At 49.1% G+C, this 25,913-nt stretch overlaps 1 protein-coding gene across 6 annotated transcripts in view; it reads right to left on the bottom strand.

Moving 5' to 3' along the window:
• LOC138527196 (zinc finger protein 334-like) overlaps positions 1-3,461 on the bottom strand; it is a 445,682-nt gene extending 442,221 nt beyond the window's left edge. For all 6 annotated transcript variants that reach the window (XM_069638318.1, XM_069638311.1, XM_069638308.1 and 3 more), the window contains exon 1: positions 3,125-3,461. In XM_069638318.1, the coding sequence (XP_069494419.1) occupies positions 3,125-3,136 (12 nt within the window). In that variant the 5' untranslated portion in view covers positions 3,137-3,461. The remainder of the gene's footprint in view (positions 1-3,124) is intronic.
• Positions 3,462-25,913: the final 22,452 nt, after the last annotated feature.

The following is a 25,913-nucleotide window of genomic DNA, read 5'->3' as shown; positions in this document are numbered from 1 at the left end:
AGGGTATGAAAGTCTCCACTCTTGACACAAGCGAAAGCATCCTCAAGACACATGACGCCTAGAAACAGACCCAGACACAGAGTTGAGAGTACTGCAAGTATGCATGCATCAACAACAACAAATCTACCATGCATTGTCCCTCTCTCTCCACTAACCTAACCCAATCCCTCTCCAGCATATTCGGGGACTATGCAAACGGATTCAATCAAATTTCTAGTATAATTGTAAATTGTGTGATTTTTTATGAGGTGCTGTAGTACACTGCTACTGGGTGAAGGGCCACTTTGTAAATATTTTAAATAAACAAATAAAAAGGAAATCGTTGGACAAATGACTGCCTGGACAGCCACACTGAGCCGGGTGCTGAATCAGCATGGGCCACCTCCAACCAAGGTCCTGAATCGCCAACAACTGCGGGGCAAGGTACTTAATGAACAACACACACCATGGCCCGGATGTACAATAAGCATCAACTACAGGCAATGGCTCCGAGTGAGCAACAACTGCTGGCCAAGAATACGAATGAGCATCAGCAATCGCTCATGACAAGGTACTCAACAAGGAAAAGCCAACTTTGGCCAAGGGTGCTGCATCTCCAACAACTGCTGACCTGGCTGCTGAGCTACCAGACATTACTAGCCAACATGCTGAATCAGCAGCAAACGCATGCAGATTCTGAATCGGCAACAACTGCTGGCCAGATGCAGAACAAGAAACCACTGGCAAAGCCTCTTAACCAGCAACACCAACCAAGGGCCAAATGTAGAATACGAAACACTAGCAGACATTGATGGACAAGCAACTGAGTCAGCAATAGCACTGAATTCATAAAGTGCTGAATCAGGTTCAATGGGTGGCCAAACTACAGATTTAGAAGCAACAAATGGCTAGGGTGATGGATACGCAGCACTGAGTGCGAGCACATGTAGCCAATCATCAGCACAAACTACAGTCCAGGGTTGTGGGTCAGTGGAAGCTGGTCAAAGTGCTGAAACACTACTCACCAGGGATCTCTGTGGTTAGATCTGTGAAACAAATACGGTCTTGTTATTACCGAAACGCATAGTTCAGCAGCTCGCGTAGCAGTTGCTGCCCATAGACAACATTTTCAGGTTAATAAGCAGTGACTACTGCTCGTCTAGCAGCTTTACAAAGGTTGCTGCTGATTCATCAATGTGGCCAGAAGTGGTGACTGCTGATTTTGCAGCTTGGCCTATAGTTGCTACTAGCTTTCACCTTGGTCAGCAGTGGCTTTACTGAGCACATTCGCCGTTGGTAGCTTGTGATTCAGCACCTTGGTCAACTCTTCAACTGATCATTCCCTTGTAGGGATAGGGATGCCGAGTCAGCAGTTGCGTTTGTTGATTCAGCACCATGGAGAACACTTTGGCTGCTTCGTCATCCTGGCCTGCAGATGTTACTTGTGTCTAATCTCCAGCTACTACAATGATGAGCATTTATGTTATGCTCCATCATGTTACTGGAATTAAATGAAACACCAGTTGGCTCTTGATATTTTCAAGAAGGCCCGTGCAATGATTTGAAACAAGGTGTTGCCTTTGTAAAAAAAAAAGTCTTTAAACGCATATATGGTGAAGCCTGTACTGCAAATCATACATTTTTCATGTTAATGTAAACACCACACCGGCATATCAAACAGACCTCCAACCAATCTCCCTATGCACATCGAGAGCATGTGTGGAACCAAACACTGTCCCCCTTTCCCTTATCTCTAATACCAAAATGGCTTAATAATTGGCAAATGTTGGACAAGGTACCTAATCAGCACCACTTGTTGACCAACGTTCTGAAACCAGAAGAAGCAACCGTTGGCCAAGGTGATGGATCAGCACCATTAACGTTAGCTAAGGTACTAAATTAGAAGCAGAAGCATATAGTGCATATAGTCAAGGTGACGACGACCTGAGCAGCGACATCATCTGCTAGACAAGGTGCTCCGCCGTCAGGGTTCTGAATCACCAGTGACACACTGTGGCCAGATCAGCAGAAACCTCTAGTAAAGGTGTTGATTTAACAGACCACAGTCTGTACCCGCTGTCCAAGGTGCAGAGTCTACTGCCACTGACACATCATGTCAACCGCTGGCCGTGGTGCTGAATAGCAAACCTTTAGGTACAATGCCAATTCAAAACAAAAACGATGGAGTCCAACATAAGAAACAACTTGGAGGAATCAGAAGAGTCAACCACTGTCTCTTCTTCGGACGAAAAGAAATGCATTATTTGACTGCTCACGGTGTGCTGTTGAAAGGGCGGACGTGGATTGCTGGCATGGTCTGTAATGATAAAAACACGAGCACAAATAAAGGCACAATTACTTGATACGGGTCTGTCGATTCATGGCAGGGTGGGGGCTACCATCAAGGACCGACTGGCGAAGATATGAGATTTCCTTTTAGGTTTCAATAGACCGTCATAAGTGTGAGGAACAAAAAGAACATAAAAAAGGAAAGGCGATGCTACATTTTAGCTCTACATAGTGGTACGTTTCACTCACAAAATTAAGTAACCTGCTTGTGCCCTGCAACAGAAAACAGTTAAAATGACGAATGAAAACTGTGGGTATAGTTTATTGACAACTTCCTAAAATCTCGCTTAATACTTAGGGCCATGTTGTGTGTGACTGCAGACCCCCTCAACTGATATGGGTCTTCGAGTGACAATGCATTGCATCCTATTAATTTCCGAGAACGAGACAGGGGAAAGAGAGAGGGCATAGAGAGCGCGAAATAGACGGAACAGGAGACAAATAAACCTACTATTGCGATACATATTTTTGCATCTGCAATTATTATACATGTAAGGGGTTATCTTTTTGTTTGATGAAAGAATATTTTGAATTAAAAAGGCTAGACATCTAAATGCGAAACTGAGGATTTGGCTAATGACTTCTAAATATTTTGGGTAGCCAATTAAGGAATATTTTGTAGAACCACGTGAAAAAATGTCTAGCAAAGCGAGTGCGGCGTAATTTGGATGTGCGGACTAAGGAAAATTTAGGGCCATCGAGTTGTATGCCAGAAGCCAGTGAACATGTTACGGGGATACGACAGAGATATTTGTAGGGGTGGCACTTCTTCTACCCTGATCCGCATCGCCCTTACCAGCTCAGCCATGTTCTCCTGCGCTCCAGCACTCCTCTCCAGCAATGGGCGAGGCGGCCAGCTCTTTCCTCACCGGCGCACGTCAGTTTCCCTGTAGGGTCAGTGTGGGGTAAACCGTCTGCACCCTCTTCAAAAGGAAAATCTGTTGTTTGACTTCACATTTCTAGAGGTCTTCTACGGCCGCCAGTCAACAGTGCAATTACACACGTCTGGCCGATCCAACCATCTTTTCCCAGTTGGGCTGGGGCACGTAAATCCTATGATATTAGAGACAAGGAGAGCCACCTTCACAGAATCCATTCCTACTCGACATAAACAAAGCAGAGCTCATCCCAAACCCGGAAGTTGACGTGGAGCGCACGCGCGCAGTTTGGATAACTGACCCCTTGAGCATGCGCGCTGTTACTTGGTTGAAGCCAAAATCACCGCCCTTCATTCAGTTCGAAAAAATCCAGATTTAAGGTAATTGATTGCGATTGGGCTTGTTTTTATACAGTCATCTAAATATTAGTCGCCATGATTTTAGGCGGAATAATCTGTAAATGTTTCAACAACAAAAAAAAGTACTAAAAACGGAACTACATAAAAGGAACATTATTAGTAATTTAAAAAAAGGCGTGCTTCCACAAAGAGTAATAATTGGTTGTTGACTGGACCTAAAAACGAATATTAAAAGATGTCTACTGTGTTTTCATAAAGCGTGCTTTCAGTGACTTACTTCAGTGACTGGCTGGTTACGCGCATGCTTATTGAATATCTCTAAAATTACTAAAGGTAATCAACATTACACCTAAATTATATAGTAACAGTCCGAAGTAGAAGAAGACAGGCAGTCCTTCTTGGTAGACGGACAAAAGTAGCTTTTTTTCCCACAAGCCACCTCCTGCCCACCTAAAATACCAGACTCCCTAGCTTCACGGCCGTTTATTTTAGCACGCGGCGTGTGTGAGTTGGGGTATGAGAAAGTGGTGGTGTTCTCAGATTCATTGAGTGGGTTACAGGCGATTGTGGCAGGGGATGGTGATAGGAAGGATGTGATTTTGGACATTAGGATGAAGATTGATCGGTGTGTGCGCGGGGGTATGGATTTGGAGTTGGCGTGGGTTCCAGTCACAGTAGCATTTTGGGAAATGAGTTGGTGGATCTGGCGGCGGGTGAGGGTATGAGGAGGGGAGCGATTGATGTGAGGTTGCCTTTGAGTGTGGATGAGGTGAAGGCTGTGATGGTGAGACGGGTCCTGGATGAGTGGCAGGAGAGGTGGGTGAATGGGGTGAAGGGCAGGTGGATGTTCGGTGTTCGTGGGAAAGTGTCGGTGAAGGTGGATGCAGGGAGTTCAGAATGGAGGAGGGGGGGTAGGTGATGCTGAATCGGTTGAGGATAGGTCATGTGGGTCTGAATGACTGTCTATTTCGAATAGGGAAGCGTGAATCAAGGGACTGTGCGGTGTGTGGGGTGCCTGAAACGGTGGGACATTTTTTGATTAGGTGTGAAAGACATGTTGCAGAGAATTGATGAGGGTTCGGTTGACTGCGTTGGGTGTGGCTGAGCTGAGTGAGAGGACTATACTGGGAGGTGATGGGGAGAGAGGCAGGAGGAGGAGTAGTGTGATGTTGGATTTTGTGAGGCAGACGGGGAGGTGGGAGGAGTTGTGAGCTTAAATGGAGCCAAATAATAATTAGTGGGTACGGTGCACATCATCCTATAGGATGGGGAAGCGCCTGCGTGGGTCCGCCCACGCTTCCGATAATTAAGAAGAAGAAGAAGAAGAAGAAGAAGTAAGCAAACCCGCACAGATCCCACGGCAGGAGCATCAAGTAGAACCCGGTATAGTTTTTTCACAGAAGTAGGTAATCCGGCAACCCTCATCCTGTCAACATAGCTCTCAACCATTTGTGTCACAAAGGCGGGTGAAAACACCCGATTTTATTTTTGGCGGGTGAGAGGCACATTGAAATGAATGGGCGTGTTAGAGGCTTGGCGGGTGAGTCAGCTGTTTACAAGGCGGGTGACACCCGCCAAAAGCGTGTGAGTTGAGAGCTATGCATCCAATGTAAGTATCAGACATTTGACCACGGGAATCCGAAGCTCACTATCAACTGGAAACCAGGGGAACGCTCATTCAACCAGGCGCCCAAACATTCCAGCAGGAAAGGACTCTCAAACAGAACACCAGACAATCTCATGCAAACAGAGGAAGATAACAATACCTCTCATAACCTGGGCACTGTGGCGCCCTGCCTCGTCCCTTTCATTGACTAGATCACATGGTTAACACCATGTGACCTTTGCACAAGTCCTGGAAGCTACCATGCTCCCAGGAGAGGTGACATGCAACAGGTATTGGGCCAGTTCAGGCCACTAGACAATCGCCCAAACTGTCCCGGGTTACCAAAGTAGTATCACCACACTTTAACAAATGACAATGACAGAGGGCCCTTTGTGGCTTGAAAGGCTGCAGGTTTATGAATTACACACACACTTGAATTCTAGCTTTAGTTCCAGTTATAATTGTCATCAATGCAAAATCACCCCTTGATTACAATATTACTTTGAGTGCAAACATTGTACTTTGATAAAAAACAATTTCAATTTATGCGGCGATCAGTCGACTGAGTCCAATTTGACTTCCCCTTTGAAACCTCATTGTAGAGACATTGCAAGTCTCCCAGTCTCACGAGATCTCGGCGCAAACCAGAAAGAGCCGGGTCGCAAGAGCGCAAAGTGCCAGAAACCAGAGCAGAGGGCACGGAGCAGGTTGAGCTCCTGGCGCTCCTCTGATGGGACTTTAACAACCCACTTACAGACTTTGAGGCATCACAGCAACCTGCACTGTTGAGGGGTTAAGGACTGCTGAGTTCATGGTTAATGTAATGCTGGTACTGCTGCTTAAATAAAGAGGTTTAACCAGCTGCACTGAAGTCTCCCTCACATTATTATACAACATAATTGACGACGAGGATCAAGACTCATCCCACGCGGCGCCATGCAAGGAGCAACTCCACCCCCGCCTTTTCTTCAAACGCCAGGTAGGCCTGCCATCCCATGGCAACAATGGCAACCCTTTTTTACCACGCACCTGGAAGCATTGGGAGGCGCAGGGTACACAGCGGCAAGATGCAGAGCCATGTTATTGAATGTGCTAGGCGTAGAAGGACAACAAGTGTTTGCAAGCATTACGCCCGAAGAAGCAGTGGATGAAAATGACGACATGTATAAGAAGGCCGTCAGGAGAATAACGAAACGGTTTGCCAGCAAAGAAAACACAGTTTTGCACAGAATACGGTTCTACAGCCGCAAAACAGGAAGCATCCGAACCGGTGGACGACTATGTGACTAAGCTACGCAAATTAGCCGCACTGTGCAATTTTGGAAATAACGCTGAAGGACTAATCTGCGATATGCTGACAGTACATACCAACAGCAGGAAAGTGCAGTACAAGTTTATTTTAGAAGAGGAGTTACAGCTGGAAAAGGCCGTCGAGATCGCGAGGGTGGTTGAGGAGACCACGGGACGAAGGAAAGAATACGCGGGTGGGGCTGGCCCAGCAGAAGTATAAGCCATAGCCTTCCAGACCAAGAAAGAGAAACTAGTCGCTGATGCAAAAGAAAGGAAGCAGGGAAGAAAAGAACCTTTGAAGTGCCACAGATGCACCAGCACTAAACACTTGGCAAACGACCGAGAATGTCCGACAAGAGACAAAGAGTGCTAAGTTTGCAAGAAAATCAGACACTTTTCGATAGTATGCAAAAAAGTCGGAAATGTCAAAGCAGAGTACAACGCAGAGAGAGATTCCTCCTCTGATAAAGAAGGGAGGCCCACTGTGTTAATGGTGAGCAGCCCACGAACCAGGAGAGAAAAGCCTCACTGTGCCATCAGAATAAATGGCATGGAAACGAGAGTCACGGCGGACTCCGGCTCGGACTAAACCATACTGCCCCTTCGGCCATATAAAGAGATGATGGGCGCTGAAACGGTCGAGGTCCTCAGCACCCGCCACAAGCCCACAGTATTTGGAGGTGCATCCATTGACCTACTAGGGTACATCAAAGGGAAAGTAGAGTTCAAGGGGAGAGAAACCACCACAAGAATATATTTCAGTCAAGAAGGCCCAACAGTCCTAGGGTGGGACGATCAAGCCAAGCTCAAAATCAAGTTGGATCCCAGCACGGAAGACCAAGTGTTGACGGTCAGTACAAGAGGAGCGCCGGTGGTCAAGGAAGACTTTCCCAAGCTGTTCCCGGAAGGGCCAGGAAAGATTAAAAACTTTGTTCACAAGATACTGCTCCAGGTGAATGCAGTCCATATCAAACACATAGTGAGACCAGTGCCAGCGACAGCCTGAGACCCACTCAAAAACCAGCTTGACAGAATGGTGAAGGAGGGCACCATTGAAGAAGTCTAGGCCTCAGAGTGGTTGAGCCCTGTGGTCCTCATCAGAAACATAATTCACAAGACTTAAGGGTGTTCACTGATTTTTGCAGTCCAAACCTGGAAGTAATTTCAGACAGCTACCCTCTTCCTACCATCAATGAGCTAATCCTCATGATGAAAGAGGCCAGAATGTTCTCAAAGTTAGACATGAGGGACGTGTATCATCAAATTCACTTGCACAAAGTCTCCAAGCCACTTACTGCATTCATCACTCCGTTTGGCACATACCAGTTCACGAAGATGCCATTCGGCGTGTCATCTGGAGCCTCAACCTTCCAGCGAATGATGGACCTGCTACTACTGGACATAGGAAATATGTCCTATTTCCAGGACAATATACTGGTCTACGCCGCAGATGAACATACACATGACCTTACCTTAAAGAAGGTTCTCACCAAGCTGCAGGATGCTGGAGTCAAGTTAAGGTATGAAAAGTGCCTATTGAGAGCACATGAAGTTGAGTACTTAGGGTACCAGATCTCGTCACAAGGCATACGCCCCAAACATAACCTATTGGGAGCCATAATCAAAGCTCCAGAGCCAACTAACAAGGATGAAGTTAGGTCATTCCTAGGACTCGCAGAATATTATGCCAATTCATCCCCAAGTTTTCAGAAATTTTGACTCTGCTGAGAGATCTACTCAAATAAGGCACTGAATTCACCTGTCTGGAAGCCCAGAAAAAGGCAGTGGAAACGATCAAACAACGCATAGTGGAAGCACCGTGCCTGCAGCTGTCCAATCCAGATTGGTGTACAGTCATCACCATGGACGACCAGCGCATGCGGATTAGGAGCTGTCCTCACACAAAAGAAAGGAGACTCAGAACACGTGGTGGCTTTCGCCTCTAAAGCCCTGTCTACGGCTGAGAAGAACTACTCCACAGTCGAGAAGGAGATGCTGGCGTGTGCATGGGCGGTTGAACATTTCAGTGCTTATGTGTGGGGCACTAAATTTAAACTGGTCACCGACCATAAGCCACTCATTCATGTGCTCAGTCCAGGAGGGACAAAAGCGTTGACATCCTGGTTGGCACGCATCACGGCCAAGCTGCAGGAGTATACCTTTGAGATTAATGACATAGCAGGATGGAAAAATGCACAGGCGGACTGCGTGTCAAGGCTACCTGAAGACAAAGACAAAGCCACCACCTTCCCGCAGGATGACTGCATAGTGGCGTCTATCCATGACCTCAAGGGCCCAGATTTCCTGGAACTAAGTGAGAGGCACTGGAATGAAGAAGACAGCAAAGACCCCACGATGGGGAGAATCAGAGAGTGGATCAGGAAGGGATGGCCAGATGAAAGGTCTGTGCCAGAAGGCATGAGACCGTACTGGAAGGTGGCTGAGGAAGTTTCAGAAGCGGATGGGCTTATCATGAAAAGCAATCAAGTGATACCACCAACGGGATGAGAAAAATGATGTTATGCAGAGGCCACTCAGGGCATCTATGGAACACCATGACGCAGCAAAGAGTGGGGGAAGCGTACTGGGTGGCCCTCCATGGATCAAGAAATGTACACAATGATAGAGTAATGCCACAAGTGTCTCAACAGTGATAAACGCTTAAGGATCAGGCAAGCCCCGACGATTCCCACGGAGATCCCCGAAGCAGTATGGTTGAAAGCGCAGCTGGTAAAACTCCTTTATTTAAGAAGCAGTACCAGCATTACATTAACCATGAACTCAGCAGTCCTTAAGTCATAGGACAACTGGCCCTCAACAGTGCAGGTTGCTGTGATGCCCCAAAGTCTGTAAGTGGGTTGTTAAAGTCCCATCAGAGGAGCGCTGGGAGCTCAACCTGCTTTGTGCCCTCTGCTCTGGCTTCTGGCACTTAGCACTCTTACGACCTGGCACTTCCTGGTTCCTGCAGATATCTCGCGAGACTGGGAGTCTCACAATGTCTCTAAACACCTCCCTTTGATAATGCAGAAAAAAACTTACTGCATAACATAGTCATTGTATCTCACACGTTTTCTTAACATAATATGTATCTCGGCAACTTCCGCCTTTCTATACTGGTTAGGTCGTTGCTACCCAGGTGAATTACCAGGACCTCAGGTTTGTGACACTTTTATGTCTCAATCCTAACGTCAGCACACATCCTGCTAACATTGCTTTTCCCATTCATATTCCATACAAATAAACGTCTAACATTACGCCTGTCGCACACTTGATCTGCACAAAAATAATGTCTTTTCCTCCTAATGACCAGTGCACTGTAGCCATTTGCGTATTATTGGCCAGTGTGTGGCCGTGGGCCTGCACTGGTGATCCATGGGCTGACCATTCAGATAGAGGGCCTCCATGATCTACACCAACTGCTTGTGCCTGTCTGAAACATGAAGGTCCCTGCTACACCATCCTACCAGACCATGACGCCACCTGTACATGAAGGGATAGATAAAAGAGTCAAACGGTGCTCTCCCGCAACCATTAGACAAGAGACGCTCACTGTTAACTAAAAGCGCATGGTAAAGTGATAGATCAGAAGACGGTGTTCCTAAGCAACCAATGGGTGCAAGGCCCCCATGGCACCCCTGTAACGCATGCTGCCCTTTTCCTGAAATATTTCGTCTGACCCTGCTGTGGTGGGGGCCCAAGTCTGGCCATATGGATGTGAGGCGCAATGTTATTTTACAATGACACACGCCTCCCTCCCTCCCGCCCCCCCAACATTGCTACCCTTAAGTCCCTGGCATTCAGGCTAGCGCTGGGTAAGGTGAGGGCTTTATTTTAACTACCTTTGACTCCACACCAACTGCTGAGTCTCGGTCTTACCAAACGTGTCACACGTTATGCCAGCCGTGCACCGTCCCATACTGCATCTCCTCTGTGCCTTCTGTATCGCTTATTCTCCCAGCGCCGGGCTAGTTCGGCATCACAATTGCCATTGCCACTCCGACGGTGCCCGAAACCATAATTCCCTTATGTTTAATAAGGGTCTCAGATAATCTGGGATGCATTTCCCCATAACTGAAGTGAGAAAGAAAACTGCCGTTTCACCATTGATCCCGCGCACACGAGAGCCAGGCCCGAGCACGCAATTCCAGCCCTGATATGACCTGTTGGGGGTCTGTCAGTGCCCCCACTCGCGATGCCCGTGAGACCCCCAACATCCCCATACAGACTCAGCCTGCAGATGTCTGTAGTGTTCGGGCTCCCTGGTCGTACTGACGCGGCCGGTAACGCCCCCTTTATTTATAGTGCATGCGGCGGAGAGCAACGTCACTCAGCCGCGTTCTACATCCCTTAAAGGGGCAGCACCACACTCCTCCTTTTCCATGAGGACAACACCTTTACATTAACAAAATCGCACAACAACCAAACATATAAACCAATGTAACCAAAACACATCACCGAACAGTACCCCTTTAATAACTGCCGCCTTGGGTCCCCCTTATGACTACTACAACCCACGGGTCGTTCAGGATACCTGTCCTATCACATAGTCGCTGAGGCGAACATGTTTCCCTCGCCCTGTCCTCGGGGGGTACCCCATGCTTGCCTCCGGCACGGGAGATCCATCAGCTGGCGTCCATCGGCGGGAGACGGAGGGAAGGGTCCAGCACCTCCACCCTCGTCGGGTACCTCCACACTGTCCTGCACTTGGGGTGTATCAGTCCTCGTTTCCCTCAGTTTCTTGAAAAAGCTCACGTTCCATGTGACTGATGATCTGCCATCGGATGCTGTCACCATCGAGCCTTTCACAGTTACAACATCCAGCGGCTCGGGTTCATAGGGTAGGGGCAGCTTCCGGTGGGGGTGCCTGTTTCGAATCAGCACTTCATCCCCGGGCGCCAGGTGTTGGGGCCGGAGCCCTCTCCTTGCGTTCTCTTGCTCGGTCCTCAGCCGGCGATCACACTCCACTTGCTGGTCGTCAATGACCTCTGGTTCTTTTTCTGTGACCTCTCGCAGCAGTCCCCTTGGGCACCGCTTGAAAAGTGCTTCTGCCGGTGCCACCCTCGTCGATGTATGAGGAGTGGACCAGTAGACCCTCAGAAATTGGTAAAGCGCTCTTCTCAGACACCGGCCTTGGCCCTGCGCTATGCGGAATGTCTTATTCAGAGTCTGCATTAGTCTTACTGCCTCCCCATTTGCTCTTGGCCAGAGCGGGGTGATCTTCCAATGTTGAACCCCATACCTGTCCAACTCCGCGAACCACTCGCCCTGTAAGGGCACCCATTGTCTGAGCACAGGGTATGGGGAAACCGCGAGAGGTGAAGACTTTCTCTAGGGCCACCACCACATGTTCAAAGGCCACCGACTCGACGAATTCAACCTTCGGATATCAGAAGTATTCGTCCACCACCACCAGGAAGTGGGTACCCTTCATGGTGGATACAAAGTCCGCATGTACCACCTCCCATGGGGAGGCGCCTCGGGGCATTAACTCGATAGCCGTCTCTCGCTGTGCGGGGAAAGCCGCCTGGCCCCATACGCATGCAGCCACGTGCTCATCCACCCACCGCTTCAGTTCGGGGAACCACACTTTCAGGCGCAGTCGGGCCTTGGTTTTTGCAGCCCCTTGATGTCCCTGACGGGCCAGACTTATTACTTCCTGGATCTTGGCCTGGGGGACAACGATTCGGTCGCCCCTCAGCAGGGGACTGTGGCGGAGAATGATAGTTCTTCCCTCACCCTTCACAACTGTTCCAACATGCCTTTTGGTTCTTGCGTGCACCCCGCCAGGGATACCAGCACACTCTTCCATGATCCCTGTTGCATGGCAGTCTTTAGGATGCGAAAACATCCAGCCTGGGCAGCTGCCGCCTCCAGATCCTCCAGCGGCAAGGCGTTCGGGGTAGCTGCTTCCACCACCATCTGCACGTGGTCGTCCGCTTCCTCCGCACATGTGTCTGGTGCATCTCCACTGCTGCTACCCGGGTGGTGGGACAAATAGTCTGCTGCATTGTTGGAGCAGGGTCTGTACACCTGCGAGACCCCGTACTCAATTAGTGCGAGCATCCATTGTTCAATTCTCGCCGGTGGTTTTGACGACGACCCATCCAGAATGGGGAGCAGCGGCTTATGGTCAGTCACAACAGTCACAGGCCTGCCCAGGACGTAGAGCCTGAAGTGCCGCACCCCCACAGGACAGAAAGGGCCTCCCGCTCGATCTGGGAGTAGCGCTGTTCGGTGTCCGACAGCACCTTGCTTGCATACGCCACTGGGCGGACGCTGTCATCAGGGCCGACCTGCGTTAATACGGCCCCCAGGCCAAACGGGCTGGCATCCACAATTATCTCCGACTGGAGTACAGGGTCGAAAAACGACATTGTGTCCTCTGCTGTGAGGGTGCCTTTGATGTCTTCAAATGCTGCCTGCTCGAGAGGGCCTCACTGCCACACTTGTCTTTCTTGGTGAAGGCCCTCAAGGGCTCTGAACAGGACGCCAAGTTCTTAATAAATCGTCCGCAGTAGGTCACCATCCCTAGAAAACTCCTCATCTCGGACACATTCTCCGGGGGCCGGGCCTCTTTAATGTCCTTCACTTTCCTTGGGCCTGGGGACACTCCACCCTCTTTGAACATGAACCCAATAACTTGATGGTTGGCTGTAGAAATTTGCATTTCTCCCGATGGAAGATAAGGCCCAGCGACTGCAGCCGCTCAAACGTCTTGGCCAGCTTGCGTACATGGTCTACCTCAGTCTTTGCAAATACAAGGATGTTGTCGCTGATGTTCAACACCCCATCAAGATCTGCCAGGGCGCCTCTGATTATATTTTGAAATACCTTGGCCACTGATGACACCCCAAAACGGAGTCTTTTGTACCCATATAGACCTCTGTGGGTGGTGAAGGTCGTGATGTATCTCGACTCTGGTTGCAGGACGACCTGCTCATATCCAGCACTGAGGTCAAGCTTCGAGAAGAAGCAAGCTCCTTGTAGCTCCATGATAATGTCATCGATGGTCGGTGTTAGGTGTTGCTCCCTCCATATGGCCTTGTTGGGAAGCCTCATGTCGACGCAGATCCTTAATGAGTCGGGTTGTTTTGGTTTCCTGGCAACCACAATAGGGGATACCCACGGTGTGGGACCTTCAACCTTTTCGATGATGTCCAGGTTGACTAAATTGTCCAGTTCTTTGTCCACTAGTTCTCTCAGGTGAAAGGGCACTCTACGGTGTTTGAGAGCAATGGGCTGCACTGACTCATCAATGTGTAGCCTCACCGGATCGCCAGCCATCTGTCCTATCCCCTGGAACAGGCGAGAGTATTTGTCCAGCAGGTCGTGAATGTCCTCCAGGTACACAGAGTAAACGAAACTCACAATGCCCAGGCCCTCCGCTGCTGCGCAGCTCAGCAGCGTGTTAACATAGAATCGGGCTGTGATCCTTGACCCAGCATGCTCTACCTTGGCCACAAACGCCCCATCCAGGAGAATTGGTTCAGACCCTCCAAATGTAAATATGCAAGCTCTGGGGGTGACCAGCTTTGGTAGGCTGTCCATAGCATCATAATGTCCTCGGGCCATCACGTTGACAGACGCACCCGTATCCACCAGCACCGAGACGGGAGACCTGTTCACTGCAACAATGCACTGTGGTTGTCGTCTGCTTTTTGACTTGAGAGCCTCGACACTCGACACAAAGAAGAGGTTCTCCTCTTCTTCTTCCTCCTCGTCCACCTGTGCACCTTCCCCCCCTTGGTCGACTTGGGCCATATTGGGCGGGCGAGATTGTCAAAGGAAGCCAGACCTCACCGGGCCTCTGGGCACCATTACTGGCAGAGATGCTTTGCACACCCGTGCGTAGTGGTCAGCAAGGCCGCACCGCCCACAGGTTCTTCCTACCGCCGGACACTCCGCAGGGTGGGGCAGGTCGTAGCCGCACTTCTTCAACCAACTACAGGTGGGGAACCCCTACTCCATGGGCATCTGGGGTAAAGGACAATGCATGCTAAACAAGTGTGATGCCCTATAGAGTGAAACCTCAATAAATGTGTTTCAAAAGTAACTATTGAGATGATGTACTCACTCATTTTATGAAATTTCAATAGAATAAAATGAATTTTAAGTTAGTACACAGTCTCTGGCCCTCATCATGTTACTTTTGAAATACATTAATTGAGGTTTCACTCCATAGGGCATCACAGTTGTTTAGCATACGTAGCCGCACTTCTGACACGCTTCTCCAGCTCTACCGCCCCGGTCGTGGAAGTTGCCGCTGGGTCTCCTGGCACCTCTGCTGCCACGCCCCACTGCACACACCTCCTCCGTTTTTACGGGACATGTGCCTGCCTCCATGCTGGATGCACACGCCTCTGAGACCTCGTGGCAACGCCCCAATTCCAGGATGCGTGCAAGGGTGGTCCCTGGTTCCCTCAGCACCTGTCGTCGCAGTTTCCCTGACAAGCACGCCTAGATCAGGAGGATCCCGATCATATCATCGAGGTCACCCCGCGCACATGTCAGAGACAGGCGTTTGAGACGACCATAAATGTGTCCAGCGTCTCATCCTCCTTCTGGCAAGCCGACAACATCACAAAGCACTCATAGTCTGCGTTGGCTAAGGGGAAGAAGTGATTGCAGAGAGCTGTCTTGGCTGCATCATAAGAGACATTGGCAGTCTGGAGGGACTCTATTTCTTGCACCGCAGGCCCTGCTGCATATAGCAGCATCGCCAACTTACTGTCCTCGTTGGTCTCTATGGTAGCCCTGAAGTACATGTCGAGACAGTCAACCCACCTCTTCCATCTAGGCCCCAGACTGGATGGTGGGCCCGAGACGTCGAATTCCGGGATTGGCTGGAGTGCCACAGGGGCCTGCATTTGTGCCATGACTTGGGGCCTCCAAGGCCTTGAAGTACACCAGTCCAGAAACCTAACCTGAGCTCAGCAGCCAGACCTGATGATGATTTCCAGCAGGCCCTGCAGGCCGCAAAGTCCACCAGTCCAGAAGTCTGACTTGAGCTCAGCAGCTAGTCATGATGATGATGATGATGATGAAGGTGAAGATCTCCAGCTGCAGAACTGCGCAAATGGGCCACAGTCCACCAAGGATGTTCCAAGAATTGAGCCAGGGAGGTCCAGGGACAAAGCAGGAATCAGCAGTCTTCCCTAGCACGTCACCTTCACTCAGTCTAATTCGCCCAAAAATTTAAAAAAACTTCAAAATGTGGGCATGTGTGAGCAGAGATAGCTGCCCGCTATCATTGTATCCGAAAATTGGGGCTGGATGGCATTCACGGGCCCCTCCGGAGCACCGTGATCATCCACTGCCTGATTCGCAAAATAGCCGCCTGCCCCGTGGTAGACACTCGGCCCGCGGCACAGAACGAACGAAGTTCCTCATCTGCTCCGTTTTCAAAAATTGTTTCATTCATCACCGCCAGGCCCGGGCGAGATACCGGACTCGGCGCCACAATTGGTGGTCTGTCAGTGCCCCCACTTGCGATGCTCGTGAGCCTCAAAACCCCCCCACAGACTCAGCCTACAGACGTCTGTAGTGTTCGGGCTCCACGGTCGCACTGACGCGGCCAGGAACGCTCCCTTTATTTATAGTGCATGCAGCGGAGTGCAACGTCACTCCACCCCGTGCTACATCCCTTAAAGGGGCAGCACCACACGACCCGTCTGCCGCTATTGTTACACCTAATCTCAATTCTCTCTTCATCTGTAACCTTAAATATGGGAGAATACAAAAACCATTGCCAATAACGGCAGCAAATCGTCCGCCTCAGCCACTCGTAGGTGTCTCCCATCGTAATCGAGCCCTGCAGCCAAGATGCAAGACGCAGCTTTCGTCCTCACTATGAAACTGCATTTGACAAAGCAGAAAAGCACATACAATCAGAAGGACTTTTCTAGTTTGAAGTAAAACATGAAATGCTGATATAAAGAAAAGAGGGGCGGGAGGTAAAGACGACACACTACTGTAATGGAACCGCCATATTATGGCAGGATTTGCTCCTGTAATGGCAGAAGTAGGTAATCTGGCAACTCTCCAATATAAGCGCCTCGAAAAACCTTGTATACAAGGGCATTATAAATACCCAATAAAAAAAATAAAGACATTCAACCACAGCAATCCCTATCCCAGTATCAACTGGCAACCAGGGGAACACTCACTCAAGCAGGCACCCAGAAATTCTAAGGCAGGAAAGGGACAATCACACAGAACACCAGACATTCTCCTGAAAGCAGAGAAAGGCAGGAAGATAACAAAAAATCTAAAAATCACACACTGGGCGGGTGTCACTCGCCAGGGAAGCTGTTCTCTCACCCGCCAATCCCCCAACCCATGCATGCAATCAATGGGCTCTCACCAGTCAAGAAGGAAATCTCTTGTGTTTTCACTTGATAACACATCCCTCTTATATCCTGTAAAAAAAAAAACAAAGCAAATGATCATATAGAAAGAGAAGGAAAAAGACACATGGGAAGCATTCCGATAAGGAGGCAAACAGGCGGTATCTGGTCAATTAGTTGAATGCTATTGCACCTAACACCAATCCATCGAATTATAAGCATCGAAATGTCATTCCATTAAATGACCATTTCATTGTCTATTATTCGATGGATCCATCGGAATGTGTTATATTGGATTAGGGTTAGGGTTGGGGCTAGGGTTAGATAAAGGGTTAGATTAGGATTAGGGTTGGGGCTAGGGTTAGATTTAGGGTTAGGGTTGGGGCTAGGGTTAGATAGGGGTTAGGGTTTGGGGCTAGGGTTAGATTAAGGATCACATTAGGGTTAGGGTTAGGGGGTGGGCATGGGGTTTGGGGGCTGGCTGAGGGGGCAACCCCCCCCTCCAATATACATAAAAACTTTAAAACGTTACAATGAGCTGGCCAGTGCCAAAATTTCAGCACTGGACAGCTCCATCTAACGTTTTAAAGTTACAAAAAAGCTTTGAAATGCTATTTTGTACTTGTAAAAGTGCATTTCCATTAAAACCAGTCCATTTATATTTTCGATGGACTGGTTTAGATGGAAATTCACTTTTACATGTTAAAGATAGCCTGTTGATGCTTTGGCAGATGATGCTTTGCATTAGATGGTTTGGTATGTAGATGCTTTTTTTCTGCTGGATTGACCATAAACCCAAACCGGCTGTTGCAATGTGGCTTTTGCTATAGATGACCAGGAGTCGACCGGTAGAAAAGGAAACCTCCTTTAATAGTTTCACTGTAGTACAGTATAGGTAAGCCCACAGGTTACAGGACTCCAGTACATTGGGGAGCGCCCAATGGCACACCCTCTGTCTCAGCCAGCCACTCTCCTGCTGTTATCCAAGAACATTCAGCAGGTAACACTCACACCACATTCCTCTCTCAGAACACTCCAACATCACATTCATGCAAAGTAGACAGGGCAGGAGGAAAGCACATTGCAGCACATCTCGCCCTTATGTTAAATCAGAATGTGAACACAATCAAAGAAACCTATATAAAGACTGGAGGTGGGTCTCTGTACTCCTGCTCTCTAGATGGCAGGGGAGAGGCACAGAGGACCCCAGCCAAGATTCTCTATTTGGTACACGTGGGCAAGCAATCAAGGCCTAGCTCTCAGGAGGTGATGCAGGCTGGTTCTTAAGTACAGTGTAGTCCCCAAGCACCCACAAAGGAATGTCCACACACTGTATTAGTGAAAACACAGTTCTTTATATAAATAGGATTCAGGTTATATACACAATCACAATAACACACGTTGTGCTCAGTTAATCTAAAATGGCAAATATATACACAGTTCTACATGGTAGTGCAATTATTATGAGATTTCATTAAAGTGCAACTGTACTTAGTTTAAATGTCACATAAATTAAGTAATAAAGCGAACAAACAATAGGCATAGGAGGAAAAGCAGTTGGTTAGAACAATGGGCAGAATACTGGCCCCTACCACTAGACACATTTCTGTCTGGAGATCCCCCCCACCTGGGCAACCTGTAAAATAAAGATATACTACAAGCCTAGTCCATATATTGTTCACGGAGTCTTATTTCCTTCTGAAATGCTTCTACCCCCCACAATGTTCCTGGAATAGCAGAGTTCTTCGAAGAGGTGTTGATGGATCCTTCTTGATGACTCCCTTTAAGGCAGGAGCCACGGATCATCGATAGTCCTCAAAGAAGGTGGACTTGGTGTCGATGGTTCTCGATGGAAAGTTGGATGGCGTCAAGGAAGCAGCTTCGGTCCTGGCGGTTTTCGTCAACGATCGGTCGTGGACATCCTGAAAAGACAAGGCATGCGGTGCACCTCAACGACAATGGTGCATAGCCGCAAAGAGTCTATGAAGAACTTTGGCCCAGCAAGGCCGTTGAGTCGTCCGGAGTCTCTGCGGTCTTTGGGCGGCGGATGCTCTTCGGCATGTCTGTGGCCTCGACTTTCTCTGGCGGGACCACATGGTCGGCGGTGCTGGCGAGAGCGTACTTGGATTTAAAGTGTCTTAATCAGGTGGAGCGTTGCGGCTCCAGTCGTTGCCGGCGTGGCATCAAGCAGTCCCCACTTCTGGGCAACACATCTTCGACGGGCCTCCAGTGGTTGTAGCAAACCTGCAAACCCTGGTCGACGGCAGTGGACGGAATGGCCGGTGCTTCTCTTCGTTCTCCTCGGCAGGCCCTGTCTCTGGTCGGCAACCTGTCGAGGGTCTAACTTCCAGGGAGCTTCGACAAAGGTTGGTGGTGCTTGATGGTCCCTCGTAGCTCGGGAAGAAGTCTCCTAACCAGGTCCTCTCTCGATCAGTCCTCGATAAACTTGACAGTTTTCGGATCGGGTCGAAGCAAATGCAGCAGCAAGTCTTCTTCCAGCTGTGCTCCAAGGATCAACTTCAGCTTCTGAACGATTTCTAGCAGTGAGAGGCCCCCAGCTATACTGTTCTGTCTCTCATTCATTCTGCTGGGTCACACTCATTCAGGCCATTCTCCTCCCTCACAAACACTCACAACAAGGAATGTGTATTGGGACAAATACCCAGCCATTCAGCACTCCACACTGCATTCATACCAGTTTCGGGCAGGGCGTTCTCATTCATTGTATTACATACCGGAAACCAGACACCGATAACAAGAAGTGCATATTGGTCACACACTCCATTCACCCAGGTGCCACCCACAGCATGTACCCACAACAGAGTCACTGGGAAGGTTCCAGCCAGTCTGACCTGGACTTCCCAACAATACCATATATGGAACTTCCACCCAACAGCCAGTCAGGGGGAGGGACAGAGGCAGGGCTTCCCAGGTCTTTGCGAAAACAAGGTAACAGGTACTAGAAAGCAAGATGCCACAAGGGCCACCTTGTTTTCTATCAAGAATCAACTGATTTCAATGGCAGGACCTGGGTATCCCCAAAATGGAGGATACTCAGAGCACCTGTCAAATTCAGCATGGAGCTGCCACCAGCCCATACCCTGCTCTGTGGGCCACACACAGGTGCCCAAACATACACTAGGGGCACAGTATTGTACCCCAACCCATGGGTGCCATAAGGGTAGCCCAAGGGTCTGTACACCATACCAAAAAGAGGGAGAGCTGCACTACCAGGAATGCCACATGGACTCCTGGGCAGAAAACAATACAGAACACATATGAAAAAAAGACTATGGAACAAGGACAGGGATGCCCTGTCCCTCCAATGCATTTCCAGCATCACAACATACACATCAAAAAGTAGCACCAGGGATTCCAAGATAGCCGCCAGACCGAGAACACTGAACAGGTGCTCTCTGTCCCGCCCACACTTAAAGGCACCAAAAAAGCAGGAAATCCCCTCCCCGGGTAGCATCCGGCAGTCAGATAGTGTGGAAGCACGGACCAGACAGGGATGAACCCGCGGCACACCACCGGCACAAAAGAGCAGTCCCTCGACGGGACAAGACAGAAGGGGCAGTCTACATGCCCAAGCAGTTTGCGTCCCACAGGTGCATTCCCCATACAGCCCTGGTGAGCAGCACACACAACTGGAGCAAACAAGGCTTTAGTCCCTCCAGAGGAGGCAAGCAACACGTTCATAAAACCAGGAGAGAAGTGGGATCTGACCCTGAAAGGGAGACAACCAGGAAAAGAAGCGGGGGGGGAACTATCAAGCACAATAAGAGATTCCCTAATGCCACTGTGACCGGGAGACCGGAATAACAGTAAAATGGACAAGGAGAAGAGGCCCTCCCTGGGGAACTAAGAGGAAATGCAGGGCACTAATCACAAATCCCTATCAGAGGCTGGGGGCAAGCATCCAGAAGCGGAACAGGGCATATAGGGGTCGGGAGAGGAGGCCTTGATCACTGCAGGCTGGCGCCCAATGCCTCCAGTCCCCGACAACACCTAAAACCAAGAGAATAGAGACATAAAAGGAACAACAGCAAGGGACCACTCTCCCCCTCCCCCCGTCTACAACAGCTGACCAAGGCACAAGGCAGGATGTCAAAAAACAGAGGAAAAGACTGCCAGACCCCACGACAAAAAACCCACTGACTGAGGGAGCAACACAGAAAATGCAGGGGAAGGAGGGGGTACAAACCCTGAGGCAGAACAGATGATGGACAGGGTAGACGAGACCCCGCAAGAAGAGATACCAAAAGAGCGGGCAGTCACATAAAAGTTCCTGGAGCAATGCTTCCAGAACTTTGAGAATAGGATGGCGAATACGATCCAATCTCAACTGGATAAAAATAGAGAAGATCTGGCAGGGGCGTTAAAGGATGTGATGGGAGAACTACACATACTTGAAGCTAGAGTGGACACAAACGAGAAAGCCCTTCAGGAGATGGCCAACGACTCTCACAAAATGGAAGACTTGATGGAGCACCTAGCTAGAGCTACCCACAACTTGGAGATCCAGACCGAGGATCTCGCAAACAGATCGAGGAGAGCAAACATAAGAGTCAAAGCAATCCCTGAACCAGTGTCAAGGATGGCACTCTATTAAGAGTAGCACAGAACACCCAGAAAGGGTTTGGGTGGTTGTGCCAAATAAAGTGGACAGATAAGAACACACACAGCGGAAAGGAAAGAGAACGAAGAGTAAGCAAGAGTAGCAAGGGAAAAGATACAGAATGAATACCCTCTTGGGGTGTATGCAGATATAGGAAAAGAGTATTCCACGAACCTTGGAAATACTCTAGCCTTCTGCACAGTTTGCTATAACAGAGGCCCACGCTGTTTGCTCATGACTTGGAACAGCAGCTCTGGGTGTCTGTAATGTAGAAACAGGACAAGGGAAGGGGCAGAGGTTGACTGAAGGGAACCAACAGACAAGCTCTGTACAAAAGGGTCTACAAACAGTACAAGAGAAGATACTACAGACAAATCCAGGAAAGGAGGTGATAGCAAACTAGCAGAAGGAAATGAAAGGAAAGTCGTGTAACAGGATAGGATAGCAGAGGACAGTAAGGAACAAGGTTGAGAGCTCAGAGGAGCAGGAAAGCAATGAGTAAGCCCACAGGGGTAGGACTGTAAGGTAGAACGCCCAGAGAAAAAGGGCTTAGGGCAGCAGAGTAAAGCAGACTGCACGGCAAGGATCCCGTAAGGGCCGGGCAGTAAGGAGTGAACCCTGAGGGACAGGGCCGATGAACGTAGAAGGTAGCAGAGGACTGTAGAGAGCTGCTAGGCCGAGAACCCAGCGGAAAAGGTAGGTAGTAGGCAGCGAAGCGGGATACGCTGCAAAGTAGGAAGGCCCAGAGGACAAGGGCTGTAGGTAGCCAGAGAGAGGTAGGCTGCAGAGCAGGGAGCCCCAGAGGACAAGGGCTAAGGCAGCCGGAGTGAGGCAGGCTGCAGGGCAGGGAGCCCAGAGGACAAGGGCTGAGGAAGGAAAGCAGCTGAGCGTGATCAGCAGCAATGTGGAGAGCCCGGTAGGACAAGGGCGGAGGCTGGAAGGCAGCAGAGCGTGATCGGCTGCAATGTGGAAAGCCCGGTAGGACAAGGGCGAAGGCAGGAAGGCAGCAGAGCGTGATCGGCTACAATGTGGAGAGCCCGGCAGGGCAAGGGCGAAGGCTGGAAGGCAGCAGAGCGTGATCGGCTGCAATGTGGAGAGCCCGGCAGGGCAAGGGCGAAGGCTGGAAGGCAGCAGAGCGTGATCGGCTGCAATGTGGAGAGCCCGGCAGGGCAAGGGCGAAGGCTGGAAGGCAGCAGAGCGTGATCCGCTGTAATGTGGAGACCGCCAGGGCACTGGAACAAAAAGCAGGTGAAAGCAGGAAACTGCATACAAAGTTTGTAGCTCAAAGCAAAAAGGTGCCGGAAGGACTCTCAATGCAAGAGACTGAGCTCTCGCAGGCAGCAGCCTTTATACTGCCCAGCCCAGCACAGAGGCAGGCTAATTGGTTGCACCTGGCTCAGCACACCTGCAGACAATCGGCCACCTCCCTCTCTGTTCCTGAGCTGGTGGGAGCAGAGCAAATCCCTAGGGCTTCTGGGGATTGTAGTTCTGATAAAGAAAAATAGGAATAGCCAGGAATGGATTGTTATAGCCAAGTGCATTATGGTAAGTGTAGTTTTCTGTGAAAAATAAAAAGGCACCAAAGTCTTGCAAATGGGAAATAAAGTCCAAATAGTGAATAACGGTTGATCCAGGAGTTTTCTATAGATAAATGAATAACCATTTGTCCATATTGATTGCCAATGTATGCGCCCATGGCGCAGGCATGACAACCAGTAGGGGATGCAGAATTGTCTCAAACAATAAGACACATCTTTGCAGACCTGATGGATGCAGCGGACTGGGCAGAAATCAAGTTGGACCGGATCCATAGAGTGGGGCCTTAAAGAAATTAACTGAGAACAAGGCCAAGAGACACCCTGGTCACCAAGCATGAATATACCCAGAACGAAAAAATCCTGGGTGCCGCAAGAAGAGCAAAGGATCTCCACTTTAATGGCTCTGCTATCCAATTCTGTCAGGATCTCTCCCAGGTTACACTCACTAAGAGAAGGATGATGCGTCCAGTAGTGCAGGAGCCTATGAAAAGAGGTACCAAATACAGAATGACTTTCCCCTTCGGCCTTCTGTTCGAACTTGAAGGCAGGCAAAGGAGAATTACTACGGCAGAAGAAGCAGCAAGTATCCTGGGAATAGAATGCAATTCAACCAACAGTGAGGCCCAGGGCCCAAGAAAAGATCAGTTGAAAAGAAAGGCGTAGGAATGGTCCACACAAGAATCAAAAAAGAAAGCAAGGAAAAAGAGGGACCCAGGAGCACTGCCAGAAAATAACCCACAGGAAAATGACTCCCCAGAAAGGGACTCTTCCACCTAAACACAAGTCTGAGGGAAGAAAAGAAAAACAACAAAAAACACCCGGGGAGGGGTCACGGTTAGCAACTGCAGTGGGGCAGGGAAGGAAGAGGGGGATTCTTGGGAATGGCACATGGGTCAGGGACGACCTGCAAGGGGTAACGCTGGGAGAGGAAGGGAATTCAACCCCTGAGCAGGAGATTCGGGAGGGGTCAGAGGCTGGTTGAGCCTACCCAGCGAGGAGGGAGGGAAAGGGCGGAAGTTACAGAAGGGATAGGGGAGGGGGCGGGGGGCAAAGGAGGGGAACCAGGTCCAAGTCCAGCCAAGCACGCTCACAAATTAAGGCCCACAAATACAAAACCATCAAACAATGGCTAATGAGAAAACACTAAAAGTCCTATCACTAAATATTAAAAGCCTAAAAACTCGCCAACAAAAAGGACAAAATTCGAACACTTCCTAGCGAGAAAAAAAACCCAGACTGGATCACCCTAAAAGAAATCCACATACAGGAGAAAGATAAACATAAGATACGATAGCAAGGCTATAATCAGATCCAACAATCCAACAATGCATCAAAAAAAGAGGGGGACCTAATAGCAGTGCGGAACAATTCAGATCTCAAGACGTTAGACGTCAACAGAGACACTAAAGGGAGGTATATCGCCACACTCCTCCAGGGAAAGGGGAGACCATTCACTCTAGCCACCATATACGCACCTAACACAAGACCACTTCATCCAAACACACACTAAAAAGAATTGGAGGGATTCGCGAGGGTTAGAATAATACTCACAGGAGACTAATTTAGCATGGGATCCAGAAAGGGACAGGAGTGCTAGAATCTCTTACTCCCAGAACAAACCCTGCAAAGAATTGAGGGCAAAAATGGACAACCCATCACTGGTAGACGCCTGTAGGGAAAAGCGAGGCGACAGCAGGGGGTATACATTCTATTCACATGTACACAGATCAACATCTAGAATAGATTACATCTGAGTTTCGAGATCCTTATTAAGGCAAGTAGCAGACATAGAAGTGGGAACTATGGCAATATCGGACCATGCCCCGATCACACTGAAAATTAGAAGGAAATTAAACCCAGTGGGGCTATGGAAATGGAAATACCCAGTTTAGGTTTTCAAAGATGAGATCCTGAAAGGGGAACTACAGGAAGGGATAGAGACATACTTTCAAACCAATGACATCCAGGAAATAAGCCCACTCATTATCTGGGACGTATTTAAATCCACGATAAGGGAACGCAAACTACTAGAGGAAGATTTAGAAGCCAAAATGAAAGCGGTTATGCTTAAAATGGCAGCAGGGACGACAGGGGAAATTAGAAGGGAATACAGGGCAATCAGGGACCAACTTGAAATTATACAAACCAGTAGAGCAGTGCGCTCCCTAATGCACCTGAGACAGAGAGATTACCTTAAAGCGAACAGGTCAGATAAGCTCCCAGCTAAAATGCTGAGACAAGAAGGGAAAGGTAGGATCATCCTAAAGATCAGGACACTAGAGGGGGGGAAAGCTCCAAACAAACATCCATTACGAGCAAATTCACAAAATACTACTCAACCCTATATAAGTCGGACGACCCTAAGAGTCAGGCCCAACTAGAATACCTGGAAAACTGTAGCCTACCAAATATTACGGGCCAAAACAGGGCAGAACTAGAGAAATACATCACCATAGAGGAAGTCTGCAAAGCAATCACGTCACTCCCACAAAATAAAGCCCCAGGCCCAGACAGATTCACAACTGATTTTTTAATGAACTATTCAGGGAGGATTTGGCCCCTCGCCTAACCGCTGTTTTCAACAAGTTCAGGCAGGGGGGTGGAGGGATTTCACCCTCAATGGAAGAGGCAAAACTAGTTCTGTTACCCAAACCAGGGAAGGACCCGACTTTATGCAGCTCTTATAGACCAATAGCGCTCAGCAACACAGACACTAAGATCTTCATCAAAATCCTAGCAACTCAACTAGAGATCCTCCTTCCCAAGTTCATATACCCTGATCAGTCAGGCTTCATAAGAGGCAGACAGATGTACAACACCCGTAGGACCGCCCACATAATTGAAAAGGTCCACAAAACACACACTTCAGCCATATTGGTCATACTAGACGCTGAAAAAGCTTTTGACAGGTTGGAATGGGAATACATGTTCCATACCATGCTCAAAA

This window comes from Ambystoma mexicanum, chromosome 1q, assembly GCF_040938575.1.
Source record: "Ambystoma mexicanum isolate Mex_15411 chromosome 1q, UKY_AmexF1_1, whole genome shotgun sequence".
In the NCBI taxonomy this organism is placed as follows: Eukaryota; Metazoa; Chordata; class Amphibia; order Caudata; family Ambystomatidae; genus Ambystoma; species Ambystoma mexicanum.
This window is presented reverse-complemented; position numbering and strand designations above follow the sequence as displayed.